This window comes from Malania oleifera, chromosome 2 (genome assembly GCF_029873635.1).
Source record: "Malania oleifera isolate guangnan ecotype guangnan chromosome 2, ASM2987363v1, whole genome shotgun sequence".
NCBI lineage: Eukaryota > Viridiplantae > Streptophyta > Magnoliopsida > Santalales > Ximeniaceae > Malania > Malania oleifera.
In genome coordinates this window covers 103,242,851-103,256,913 of record NC_080418.1, presented here as the reverse complement: position 1 = coordinate 103,256,913, position 14,063 = coordinate 103,242,851, and the positions used below count along the sequence as shown (strand labels likewise).

At 34.6% G+C, this 14,063-nt stretch overlaps 1 protein-coding gene across 1 annotated transcript; it reads left to right on the top strand.

Annotated features, from left to right (window-relative positions):
- Positions 1 to 254: 254 nt before the first annotated feature.
- On the top strand, positions 255 to 13,794 carry LOC131148293 (exopolygalacturonase-like). Its single transcript, XM_058098011.1, has 7 exons — positions 255 to 316; positions 5,912 to 6,175; positions 11,139 to 11,155; positions 12,197 to 12,285; positions 12,513 to 12,821; positions 12,958 to 13,473; positions 13,567 to 13,794. Exons 1-7 carry the CDS (start codon positions 255 to 257, stop codon positions 13,792 to 13,794), a joined length of 1,485 nt encoding a protein of 494 aa, XP_057953994.1.
- The last annotated feature ends 269 nt before the right edge of the window (positions 13,795 to 14,063 follow it).

The following is a 14,063-nucleotide window of genomic DNA, read 5'->3' as shown; positions in this document are numbered from 1 at the left end:
GGGTCTACTGGTTTTGGCGTGGCAGCAGGCCTCTGCAAGGAACTATGGAGAAGACGGCTGGCCTGGTGCAGGTTGCAGTGGTCTCGGGCTTGCAGGTTCGTCGGGGATGGATGTGGCCGTCGGTGTTTGCAGGGGAGGCCACTGGTGTTGGTCGGTGCAGCAGGGAGGATCTGGAGCGGGATCTTCGAGCGGTTGCCGGAGGATGGTGGCCGTGAGATGGTAATGGGAGGTGGTGGCTGCTGGTTGTAACGGGAATGGTCGGGGAGAGGCAGACGGTGGCCGTGAGTCATGAAACTGAGAGGGAGATGGGAGCAGCGTGAAACTGCTGTGTGTGAGGGCTGCTCAAGGGTTTTTTTTCTTTTGGCCTTTGCCCCCCCTCGTGTTCCTTTGTGCGCCCGTCCTTTTATAAAAAAAATTTGTGAAAACCCTACAAAACCTTCCTTCTTTGATTTTCTTTTTCTTTTTTCTTTTTTTTATTCTTTTATTCTTATGGTAATAATGAAAAAGGAAATAATAATAATAATAACTATCATAATAATATAAGTATCCATAAGATAATAATAATAAAAATAATACTACTATTAATAGTAAATAATAATAAATAATTATGGTAAAAATAAAAATAATAAAGATATTATCAGTAAAATAATAATAATAGTAATAATAAAAATAGAGTAATAATACAAAAAGTAATAATAATAATAATAATAATAATAATAATAATAATAATAATATATCAAAAATAATAAAATAAATGGAAAACAAAAATAATTGTAGTAAAAATAAAATAAAGATAATAAAAGTACTAGTAATAATAATAAAAATGAAAATAATAATAATGATAAAAATACTAGCAAAATAATAGTAAAGTACTAATAATATAGGAAAATAATAATAATAATAATAATAATAATAATAATAAATAATAATAATAATAATAAATAACAATAATAATAATAATAATAATAATAATAATAATAAAGTATCAATTTTGAATAAAATAATAATAATAATAATAATAATAATAATAATAATAATAAGGTAATAATAATAATTATAGTAAATTAATAATAACAATAATAATAAATAAATAAATAATTATAAGAAAGTAATAATAAAAATACTAATAATAATAATAAAATAATAATAAAAAGGGAACCCCTTGTTCTATTTGGTTAGGGTAAAAATAGGATGTCTACAGAGCCTCAAAGGATTAAATCAATCATCATTCTACCCACAAGCACTGATAAATCATAAACTCTATATCTTTCAAGTTCCTATTAAAGGATCTTCTGTTAAAATCAAATCAGTGGAATTCTCTAAGGGGTCCAAATGGTCTATCAAGACATTTTCCCTTTGTGCTTAAAATGTAAAAACCACTAATGTTGATTTGTGATTAAGCAATATCCTCCACAAGAAATCTTTACCATACCATGATCATATCCGGTAAAGATACATCTATTATAGGCTCATACCCTTGCTTAAACTTGAAAACATGCTCATAAGGTACCATCCAATAATTGGAAAATCGGAAATTCCTAAAGAGCAGTATTCAAAAATTACTATTCTCCCAAAATTGCTATGTGCCTAAGTAGTTGGATATACTCACTTCCACAAAAATGTTTTGAATATTGTTCACACACAATGAATATTCTTCCGAACTTAATGATAATTAAACTGTTAAGAGTATTTACAAAATCTCACTTCACAAGCTCTTAAACTTCAAGTCAAATCTATTAAAAGATTTCGAATGTGTCAAATGGCTAAGTTATATGCTACAGGTTTCAATCTATATGATAATGCAAATGATTAGGAGACTTGTGCGTTGAGATCCATAAGAAAAGAGGCAATATAGGCTTATGACCCTAAAGTAAAATTGTTTATGACTTTTTGGTTCTCTAAGCTAAAGTAGGTAAAGTCAAGTATAAATCATTCAAAATCTTATCACACTCGGCTAAATTGGTGAAGAATGATTATAAGGAAAAGACATAAGAATATGATAAGTGCATAACTGAAGGGGAGCAAATTAACTTGAAAATACTATGGTTCTGAAAAATAAGCATAATCGCATTTAGTATCATATTTTGTATTTACACCCTGGTATCGAATCATGAATGGTATGTGTAAATTCTTGTGTGCATATTTGATACAACATGTTAACCAATGATTTTTTTCAAACTATACTAAACTAAATTTGTTGCATGCTTGAAAATATTTAGGGGAGCTGAGCTCCATTCCAAGAGAAAGAGCATAAAGAACTCATGTGCATCATAGTATCGCTATAGTTGGTCTAAAATATTGTACCATGATTGCTTATATGGCTTTGAACTAGTAGTGAAATTAATCTTTGATAAGTATAAGCATTTCATTTCATCTACGCAAGTATTAAAATTCATAGGGGGAGCATCTCGAAATGATTTCCTATCTCATTATGCTTACCAATATTTTTTTTCTTAGATGTGCAGTGAACTTTTTGTGGTATGCACTCAATTATGATGATTCTATTGAATATTCAAAATGAAAAATATATTGTTGTGCCACAAATTCCTTAAATTAACCATTTGATCTTGTTTTGAAATGCACTGAAGATCCACAATTAGGGCATGCACTCAATTAGGATCTGTATGGTTAGTCTTTCTGGTTATAATTCTTTTCGGAATGTACTTAAAGCAAATATGTATAGCACAATTTGTTTTGAAGATCCACAAGGTGAGAGATATGTACTAGAGTAAAATTTTAATGAGAACTAAAGGGGGAGAGATACCTTTTTAATTGCATAATCTACAATGTGTATGAGTTTAAATAAATAAAACAGGGGAGAGCTTTTCTGAGCTAAAATAAATATAGTTGCCAAGTATTATATTAGATGACATAATTCAAAGGGAGCAACGTTACTTAATTTTCACAATTGGTATCACATTCGGTATCACCTTAATTAACATTTGGTATCCTCACATAATCCTTGAAATTGATCATATTGTGTATGTTCACATTGAAATTTAAATTCAACAACATAGATGTCTACACTAGCAAGGGGGAGAAGTAAATTAAAGTAACATAGGGAGATATGTTTCATAGTACAATAATTTCACAGATGCTGGTGGAATAAGTTCAAAACTCTAAGAGTTAAAGGGGGAGAAGAATATAAGAATATGTCCACTCATGTATTATTATACACCTTTTTGTTAATGTCAAAAGGGGGAGAAAAATCAAGAGCAAAAATTGTTGGCAAACCTAATTGTGCAAAGGGGGAGAAGGATAACAGAAAAATTTGTTGGAAAAATCATGAGCAAAACTTGTTCGCAAAACTAGTTGTGCAAAGGGGGAGAAAAAAATCAGGTTATAGAAGAAGAATCGGGCTAAACAAAGTGTGTATGAACATGAGCATATTTCACTTACTGAATATTTAATGCATTATTTGAGGGGGAGCCTTGTTAGGCGTAACCCATTTTATTCCATATTTTTGCTCATGTATTCGTCATCATCAAAAAGGGGGATATTTTTTACTATATGAGTCCAATCCAGTTTTGATAATGACAAATCACCTGGTATTTAATTTGTGCATTGAGATTGTGAACAGGAACAATATTTAGCAACGGAAAGATAACAAGTCTTGGAAGTCATAAATATTAAAGCATACACATCTTGGCAAAATCCATAGAACTAAAAGAGTTGAAGAATGAAGGTGCAAGCGGCAAAGTCAAGAACATCATGGGAATGGGTATTTAGAACTGAATTTACTCACATCTTTTATATGATTTAATTTGAGGCTCAACATACTCTAGAATGACCTTAGGACTCATGCATCTTGTGAACATCATCCGGGGACATTCATGGACTTAGAGATATTTTGAAAACCCCGAAAAATGTTTTATAAAAGAATCAAGAAAGAGAGCAAAGCAGATTTTTTGAACTAAAAAGAAAAATCCAGGATTTGGGTACTTCAGTAGACCGAACTCAATGTTCAGTCTCTTGAAGTTGTAACTTCAGAAGACTGAAGTTAAGTTCAGTCATCTGAAGAATTTCTTCAGAAGACCAAATATTAAGTTCAATTGCCTGAAGAATTTATGGTGAAACACAGAACCTAGCAGAAGCACCTCAGAAGATTGAACTCAGATTTCAGTTGTTTGAACCCGACACTTCAGAAGACTGAACCCCAACTTCAGTTATCTGACCCTGTGTCCAGGTTAATTTTTTGAAACTCTAAGGAACTTCAGTCGTCTGGGCCTTTAACCTCAGTCGTCTGAACCTATGGGAAAGTTTAAAATTTTAATTTTTAATGAAAGAACACGTGACCTATTTTTTGATCCAACGGTTAGGATTGCTTCTAACAATAAGGCACCTATATATTGAACATCTAAACCTTAGTGCCTCAAAATTTTGAAATAAGAAGAAAAGAGAACATTTTTTTGAAAGAGAATTGAGAAACTTGAACATATTTCTATATGATTGCCTGCACTCCAACTTATACTCATCAAGCTTGGGCAAATCAACTCAGAAAAACAAAAGGGATTTCATTTACACATCTTGATTTCAACTTGGTATTGAGGTTTGGTAAATTGATTTATTATTTTTGAGAGTTTATCATCTCTTCATTTATTATTGAATACTATTAGAGAGAGATCGACATTGAGTTATTCATATATATATATAGTGTTTTGACAAGATCATTACTTGTGAAAGATTATGCCAATGGTTAAATAGTTTTTTGATTCAAGTGTGTATTTAGTTAAAGATTTGATATTTTTGATACTACAAACCCACTTGATTAAATATCCTTAGAAGTTCATAACTATATATTTTATTGAGGGATATTTTCTGGACAACTGTATATTAGGTTTTGATCTTTGGTAATCACATCATATATATAGATATTAATTTGCATATTACAAAGATCATATTGTGGTTGAAAATTTGGGAGAAATTTTATCGAGTTAGATCTTTATAATATTCAAGGCAAACTATTTTAACAAGATCATATTTGACATTTGAGCATCTTGTCTTCAAAGTTATTACTTATACAAATATTTTGGGAGAATTGATAAAAGAGAAATTTGGTGAAGCATATTTATTCATTAACAATTGTATCGTTACATACATATTGAGCTTCAAGTTTCATCATATGATTATGTGTTAGGAATTTCAATTGTACTCACTAGCTTTGTTAGAAGCAACATTGACCATTTTACAGATTAGATATTATATTGTAATCACGGTTCGGGTTGTGAACCAAGTTTGAGGAGAGAGTTGTAAGCAGCGGAGTATGAGGAAGTTGTACCTCTTGTAAGCAATGAATGTAAGGGAAGCTCCATCCCAATTTAAGGAGCAGAGATTATAGCAGAATCCTTAAGTGGGTTGCTCAAGGCGAGGACGTAGGTCGGGTTGGCTGAACCTCGTAAAATCGTGTTTGCCTTCTCTCTTCCCTTATCTTTTTACTTTCCACAACGCACTTTATTTCTTATATTGCATATATGTATGTTGAATAACCTCAAACAAACTTGATAAGTAATTTGTTAACTTTAGAAAGAGGGACTAAGAGGTAAATAGGTTTTAAATTCATTAACATTTTGGTAATTTATGATGTCGAGATAGTTGTTCAATTCAAGAGGTTCCTGCAGTTTTAATTTCATTGGGGTTAAAGATGTGACTTCTAGTATTTTCAATATCAGTTAGGATTTGAAATCGGTTTGGGATGGATTTGTTTCAAAGGGTTTGGACGTGTATGCACGAAGTGTTCGATCATTTGTGGCAAAAGGAACTGCAGGTAAGCGTGTAGTGTTATAAATTTTGCAGACTAATTTCGTGTCGTCTGTGTCATCTGTGGGGTCTATAAACTCAGATTATTCGATTCTATCCCAGTTGATCTGTGAGTCCCATGTTGGATTTTTTGGACATGGGGTTATGAGTCCAGTTGCAGATTGATGCTTGAAATTGAGATCTGCGAGATCTCTACCATTGACGACGGTGATTTTGTTACTATTTGTTTTGATTATGGTGTGGATTCTTCAGCTGATTGGGCTCTAGGTGCTCGACAGAATGTCACTAAGGAGTTCGGTTTTACTGTTTGGGGTTTTACCGATTGTAGTTGCTACAATGGTGCAATTTCAATTTGCATTGCAATTTCAATACAAATTTCCAATTGCAATTTCAAATTCAATGTTCACAGCAATGTTCAGTGCATATGAATGTGCAAGAGTCATTATTGCCGACCCCATGATGCATTCGGCAACCCATTTGAATTTCAAAGATTGATTTTGTTTATTTGACTGGCAGTGTAGCTGTCATGACCTTACTATGCATTTGGGGCATAGGTCATTATTCAACCAATTAAATAACTTGAAAATTCTATTAATTATTATTAGCCATTAAGGCGGAGCTCTTCAATCATTGAAACTATGGCATCTATTTTTTATTTTTTTTTAGAATTATTATTATATGAGGGAGAAAAAAACCATACCTTGAGAATAGGCACATTGGCTACATAAATCTTGTGCATAGAAACATCAATTGCAGTCGGATTCGCATTAGATTTGGAATTTCCCAATATCGCAAGTTGGGTCACGGTTATTCGTTCGTTAATTTTCTTACTTGGCTTCTTCAATGCAAGCAAAGCAACATTGACGTGCTTGAGCGTGATAAACCTGTACCCTTTACTTTTCCCGGTGACTTTGCCAAGGATCGCGACAGCTTCTTCAAGGTCACCATAGCTGGATAAGATATTACGGAGGTTCTTAATGGTAGTGTCCCATCCAAGACCGCGAATGAAGAGCTTGGGTTGGGTAGGGTCCCATTCAGCGATGGATCGGACGGTGTCAAATACATCGAGGTGTCGGACGGCGGCATTTCAAACGATCTCAATCAAGCCAATGCATCGACCTTCAATTATTTGATGTTGTCATGATCAAGAATTAAAAGAGAAAACCTCTCAAGAAGTTCCCACGGACGGCGCCAACTGTTGCAATTGAAAATTGGACAATCTTCACAAATCGATCCTTGATCACAACCACCTAAAAAGAGACAAATAAAAGTGGCTTGGAGGACCCGGGGTGTACTCTGGGGGACTTCTCTGATGCCTAAGTAAGGGATGGGGTTGAGAGATTTTTATGCAACAGCATCATGTGTTAGGATAAGATACCTTAACCTCTTCTCCAAATCCCTATTTATAGTGACAGAGGTTGACCCAAGGGTGTAATGCCATTTATTGGCGAGTTACGGTGTGTGCATGAATCACTATAGTTCTTACCTCGTTGGCGTGAATTGCTCTGCTTATTATAAGGCGGGCATCAATTGCTCTGGTCCGGCTGTTGACTTGGGCGATAACTGCCCTCATAATGCTGCGCTCTGGTCTTTTCTAGGCGGATGATATATTTGGGGTATATGAAGGATGTTAGATTAAGAAGAATGGGAGAAAATTAGATGATATATTATCACTGTGGAAGGGGCATTTATACATAAGGAAGGAATCAATCACTATACAATCTAATCAAATCCCTACAATCATTCTTATAATCAAGGCTAATCAAATCCCCATAATTACTCATATAATTAAGACCCCCTCAAATTCAAGATGGTGACGAGGAAACTAATTTGAGTTTGGATGGCAAGTCATGAAAAAGTTCAGGAAGGAGAGACTTGGTAAACATGTTAGTAGTATGATCAATAGAACGGATAGAGATAAGCGTCAACAGACCGTGAACAAGAAGTTAACAAATAAAATGGTTTTCAATCTCAATATGCTTAGTTTGCTCATAGAAAACATCATTGTGAGTAATTTAAATGGAAATGCACTCCTATTATCACAATAAAGAGAGGAGGCAAAATTGTGAACAAGACCCATATCTTCGAACAATCATCGAAGTTAGGAAGCGGCATCTACAAGAGCCCAATACTCAGCTTTTGTACTAAACCAAGCTACAATCATTTGTTTCTTACTTCACCAAGAAATTAGAGAGGTTCGAAAGAAGAAACAATAACTGGTAGTAGATTGGCAATCAGTAGAATCTCCAGCCTAATTAGCATCAGAATACCCTATAAGATCAAGTGATGAAGTAGAAGAAAAGTGAAATCCATGGAACAAAGTACTCTTAACGTAACGAATAATTTGAAGAACCGTAGAATAATGGGTAGTAAGGGGAGCAACCATAAGCTAACTTACTAAATGAAAAATATATGAAATATCAAGGCATGTGATAGTGAAGTATACCATACTACCAACCAATTGTCAATATATAGAGTAGGATCTTCAAGTATCGTTCCATCCATTGGGGTTAATCGAATATTTTGCTCAAAGGGAGTAGACATTATCATGTTATCAATCAAACCAACACAGGAAATAAGGTCAGAAGCATGTTTAGATTGTAAAAGATAAAGGCCATCAGAGGATGAAGATACTTCTAGCCAAAGAAAAGACCTCAAAGCTTCCAAATCCTTCATTTCAAAATGTTGGTGCAAATAATGTTTAAACCTAGATATGGCTTCAGTATCATTATCTGTAATAATCATGTCATCAACATATAATAAAAGAAGAACCATGCCGCTATTAGTTTTACAAATAAAGAGACCATAGTCATGAGGACTAAAGGAGAACCCAAGCTAATCTACTGTCCAACTAGACTTTAAAAACCAAGCACGGGGGGCTTGTTTCAGACCATAAAGGGATCGATGAAGATGGGGCTTGTTTCAAACCATAAAGGGCTCGATAAAGATGAAAATATTTGGAAGAAGCATGAGCATAGCCTAGTGGTGGCCGCATATAAACCTCTTCCTGAAGATCACCATTAAGGAAGACATTTTTTTTAACATCCATCTGATATAATTTCCACTTTTTAACTGCAACGATAGCTAAGAAACTTCTAACATATGTAATTTGAGCCACATGTGCAAATTTCTCTTCGTAATCAATTCCATACTCTTGCGTGAAACCTTTGGCAACTAAACGAACCTTGTAACTCTCCACAAAAGCATCTGAGCAAGTCTTAATTTTTTGAACCCACTTACAACCCACTAAAGTTTTACCATGAGGAAGATCAACCAAGTCCCAAGTACGTGACTTTTCCAAGGCATGAATTTCATCTATCATTGCTTGCTGCCATATTGGATTAGAGCCGGCTTCCTTGTAAGAAGATGGTTCATTTAAAGATGCAATAGTAGAATAACAATGATAGTTATGAAATTTAGTAGGTAAATGACTTACTCTCTCACAATGGTGAAAGAGTGGAGGAACAAATGAAGAAGAATCAAATTGAGTGGTTACATGTTCATCCTAGTTCACATCATGCAACTTGAAAGAAGATTTGGACTAAAGAAAGAAGTCTTACATTATTTTTGGGAAAACCAAATCAACTTTCTTTGATGAATCTTGAAATAATCTTGTGTTCCTTTCTTTTCAGATCCCATAACAAATTGTTGTTGAAATAGAAAAATTAAGCTCTTTATAGCTTCCTTTAAGCTTTGTGAGCTTTCACAACTTGAGAGCGTCTCTAATCGTGTTTGGAATTACCCATTGTATGCCTATCTATTTTATGATTATGGACCAAATATCACAGTGGAATTTACAATGTATAAAAAAAGATGTTCAATGCCTAAATTGCATTAGCTATTACTACTAGGCATATAATTGCACAACCAAGGTAACATATTTATTATCACATGTTTGTTCCCACCCACTAAAGTTATAACCTAAAACAAAAAACATAAAAAAAAATCTCAAACTTTGACTATTGTGGGACGTCTATTAGGAATTTTTTTATATGAATATTTTAGAAAATCAAAAATAGAAAACCAAAGTTGATGTATTTTTATTATTTAATTTGTTCATAAATTTAGTTGATTTTTTATTTTCTATTTTTAAATTTAATAAATACATCTTTTCCTGTATCACTATCAATTATGTATTTTCACACTTTAAGATATTAAAAGCTAGACATCAAAGGAATAGTTATATGTATAATTTTTCTTTTTGTTTTTGTGAATTCATTTGGACATGTGTTTGTATAATATAGTGTTTTGTTACAAAAAAATAAATTGAAAATATTTGAGCTTGCATATCTCCCTCCTATTAGCTATTATAAACTTACCAATTAGCTAGGAATGGTGTACCTAGTTAAAAGGAAGTGATTGATGCAGGAAGAGTTAACAAAAATTTTAATAATAAAGAGAGTTAACTCATTTATATAAAATATTTGATTCTTTCATGAATCTTTCCTATTCTAACTATTTACCAATTTAATTTAAAAACATGCAAAACTAATTATTAAATAATGCGTAGAACTTATGACTTTAAACATTATCATTATCATATCTTCCCGTCATCTTTGAAGGTTACTCGATCTATTATTTGATCAAAAAATATGTACATAACTATGTATTTATTAATTATTGAATTGTATATATATATGCATGCATACTAATTAATTAATTGGTTTACATAACTGAACTGAACTAATTGTGTACACTCATAATTACGTAAATACGAACATATTTAAATCAAGATGTCTAAAATAAAAAAATTAAGAATATATCTCCAAATTATAGTATTGATGATATAATTAATTACATAGTTTAATTTCAAATGGAAGTTGTAACGATTACTAAATTTATGTATCCATATTATTACGAACATATTTAACCAAATCAATTACGTGATTAGGTGCATGTGTGCATTGTATGTCAAATAAGGCACTATGACTTGTCGGTCACTTTGGTGTTTCCTAGTGTCGAAGTGAGAATGACATAGAAAGCTATTTAGGAAAGGGTGAGTGTTCATCAGTCATTGTAAAACTCACTAGCTTTTGTCAACGTATTTAACCTACTTGCCTCCCTCGCTAGGCACATATTGTCAACGGAGGTGTTGTTAATGAATTACGTTTGCTTCAATGTTTATTGCTTGCTTGCCACGGCTTTCATGAATTGATTACTGTTTCCACTGCTATTTGAATGAATGTTAATGAAAGTGTTTCATAGATAAATGTTGGTAAACGATAGGTTAACTAGTTAAGTAAGAGTGCTTAGTTAGCACCGCACGGACGTTCACAAAGGAGTGAAAATAGTTCGCCCTGTGACATTTCGTAACCGAACGAAACCAACTGCATACATGCATATAATTATATGCTTGTATAATTACGGACATCTAAATTGAGTATATACAGATTAATTGGTTTGGATAACCAAATCAAACTAATTAAGTACATATATAATAGCATAACTACGTACATATTTGACCTAATATGTCCATAATTACAAAATTATGTACACTAATTTCCGAGAAAAAGTATGTTATATAATTATGTAGATTAACTTCAATTGATGGGTGTAGTCAATTCTATACTAATTACGGACATATTTAAATCAAACAATTACATCAATACATACACACATGCATATTAATTGATTTAGATGAACCAAATCAATCAATTCATCCAAATCAACTATGTATGTAAATAATTATATAATTACATGAACCATTTGTAATTACGTTACACATATAGATATTCAAATTATAATATTAATATTAGTATGTTTAAGTTCAGTGCATTTTATATTTTACTATTATAAAATTTAATTGGATTGATGGTTAACCAAATAGACTCATTTTACCTATTTAATATTTGGGTTTAAATGATTTGTGATCTATATATAATGGACATGAATTTGAATTAATGGATATAAATTGGAATCATCACTACTAATAATTGGTTGCACCTACCAGTTTTTACTATTATTTTTTGATTTTTTTTTTATAACGTTAGGTGTTCTGGGCTTATGCACGACACTAATTTCACGCCTATGTCAGTCGTGCCCTCAGTCAAGATGTAGGAGGTAAATCGCGGATGTACGCTGCAAGTGGCAAGGTTCGAATCCCATACTTCACCTTTGTTCAAGACCGTCTGACGTAAGTGTTTACCACCTGAGGTTATGCCTGGGAGCAGTTTTTACTATTATTAAACTTACTAGGAGTGGTATCCCAAGTTAAAAGGAGACGTTTGACCCAGATAATCTCTGACTCGTCAAATTAATTAGCAAAAGTTTGTTACAAAGTTGAGGCTTTCAAACGCCAATACCTTCCTATAAAAGGGCTTCCCTGGGAGATGGAAGAGACATTCAACTTCAACCAAAGTCCATTGAAGAAAAAACAAAGAGTAGAAGATGGCTGGAAAATTTATGAACATGGGTTCATTTACTCTGTTGTTATTCGTAGCAACTCTATCGGTCGCTCAATTTGCTCACTCTGCTGTTTTTGACGTCTCGAAATACGGAGCCAAGGCTGATGGTTCTGATGCAGCCCAGGTGAGAATAGTTTTTTTGAGAGGAGGTCAAGATTTTATTAAAGAAGTATCTGAGAAAACAAACATATATGTCAGAAGCTTGAAAGAGGCCGATCCTGTGATTACAAACGTTAATAAATAAATAACTAGTGCAGACCAGTAGAATAGAATATTTGATTTTTATAATATTAATGGTTAATTTGGTTGCATCATATATTGATTGGCTGATGATTGCATGCATGCATGAAGGGATTGCTGGGTGCATGGAAGGAGGCATGTGCGTCGGCACAGCCAAGCAAGGTGACGATTCCAAAGGGAAACTACGTGGTGGGAGAAGTGGCATTCGTGGGGCCATGCAAGGCCCCCATCCAGTTCCAAGTTGCCGGAACTCTGAAAGCCAGCCCTGATCCCAGCCACTTCAAGACTGACGGTTGGATCAAGTTCCAGAACGTCGACCATCTCAGCATCTTTGGCGGCGGAACGTTCGACGGCCAGGGTACCCTCTCTTGGACCAAAAACCAGTGCTCCAAATCCCTCAACTGCAAGAGTCTTCCCACCGTGAGTTCTTCTTCAATTCCTTAATTAATTAATTCTCTCTTTCTTAAAATACTTATTTCTTGCACAACAGTACTCGATCCCAACATACATATATATATATTTATTAGACATTGACCCAACTCTACTGTATGAACAGAACGTGAGATTCGACTTCCTTACCAATTCGGAGGTGCGCGACATAACCTCGCTAAACAGCAAAATGTTCCATACCAACATCCTGGGCTGCAAGAACCTAACACTCAACCACGTGACCATCACTGCGCCCGCAACCAGCGCCAACACCGACGGCATCCACATCGGCCGCTCCGACGGCATCAACATCACCGACTGCCACATCCAAACCGGCGACGACTGCGTCTCTCTAGGCGATGGCAGCAAGCACGTCACCATCACCGGAGTCACCTGCGGCCCCGGCCACGGTATCGCCGTCGGCAGCCTCGGCAAGTTCAAAAACGAGGAAGATGTTGTCGGCATCACCGTCAGAAACTGCACCCTCACCGGCACCATGTTCGGCGTCAGGGTCAAGACTTGGCCTTCCTCCCCCGCCGGCATTGCCTCCGACATGCACTTTGAGGACATTATCATGAACCAAGTTAGCACTCCTGTCCTCATCGATCAAGAATATTGCCCATGGAATCAGTGCACTGGCCAGGTACACTAAATTTATATATATATTATATATTCCGTCCATCAAAGTTCTTATTAATTCCCCTATTCATTTACGTTTTGCTTTTGCGTGTTTTAGATTCCATCTAAGGTTAAGGTGAGCAATGTGAGCTTCAAGAACATAAGGGGGACGTCGGCGACACAGGTTGCAGTGAAGCTTGCGTGCAGCAAGGGCGTGCCGTGTGAGAATGTGCAAGTGAGTGATATCCACTTGGCGTACAGTGGAAAAGAAGGTCCCGCCACTTCCGTCATCTCCAACGTCAAGCCTATTATTTCCGGCCAGCAGTTTCCGCCCCTAAAAATTTAATTCAGTTCTTTAAAGAATTAATTGAGAAGATGAAGATGCGTGCATGCATCTCAATAGTCCACTTCTTGCTTTTTATTTTTTATTTTTGGGTTTCTTGTGCGATTTTTGCATTTAGTTCATTACTGTGTGAAGTTTAAACCCTACAAAGAGGTTCACGACTTCCACTTTTCTGTCCGCACCCCTTCATTCATATTTATAATATATGAGTGATTTTTTATTGGTGCAATTTCAATTAGATTGCACGGAGACAAAATTCTTCCATTCCTTTT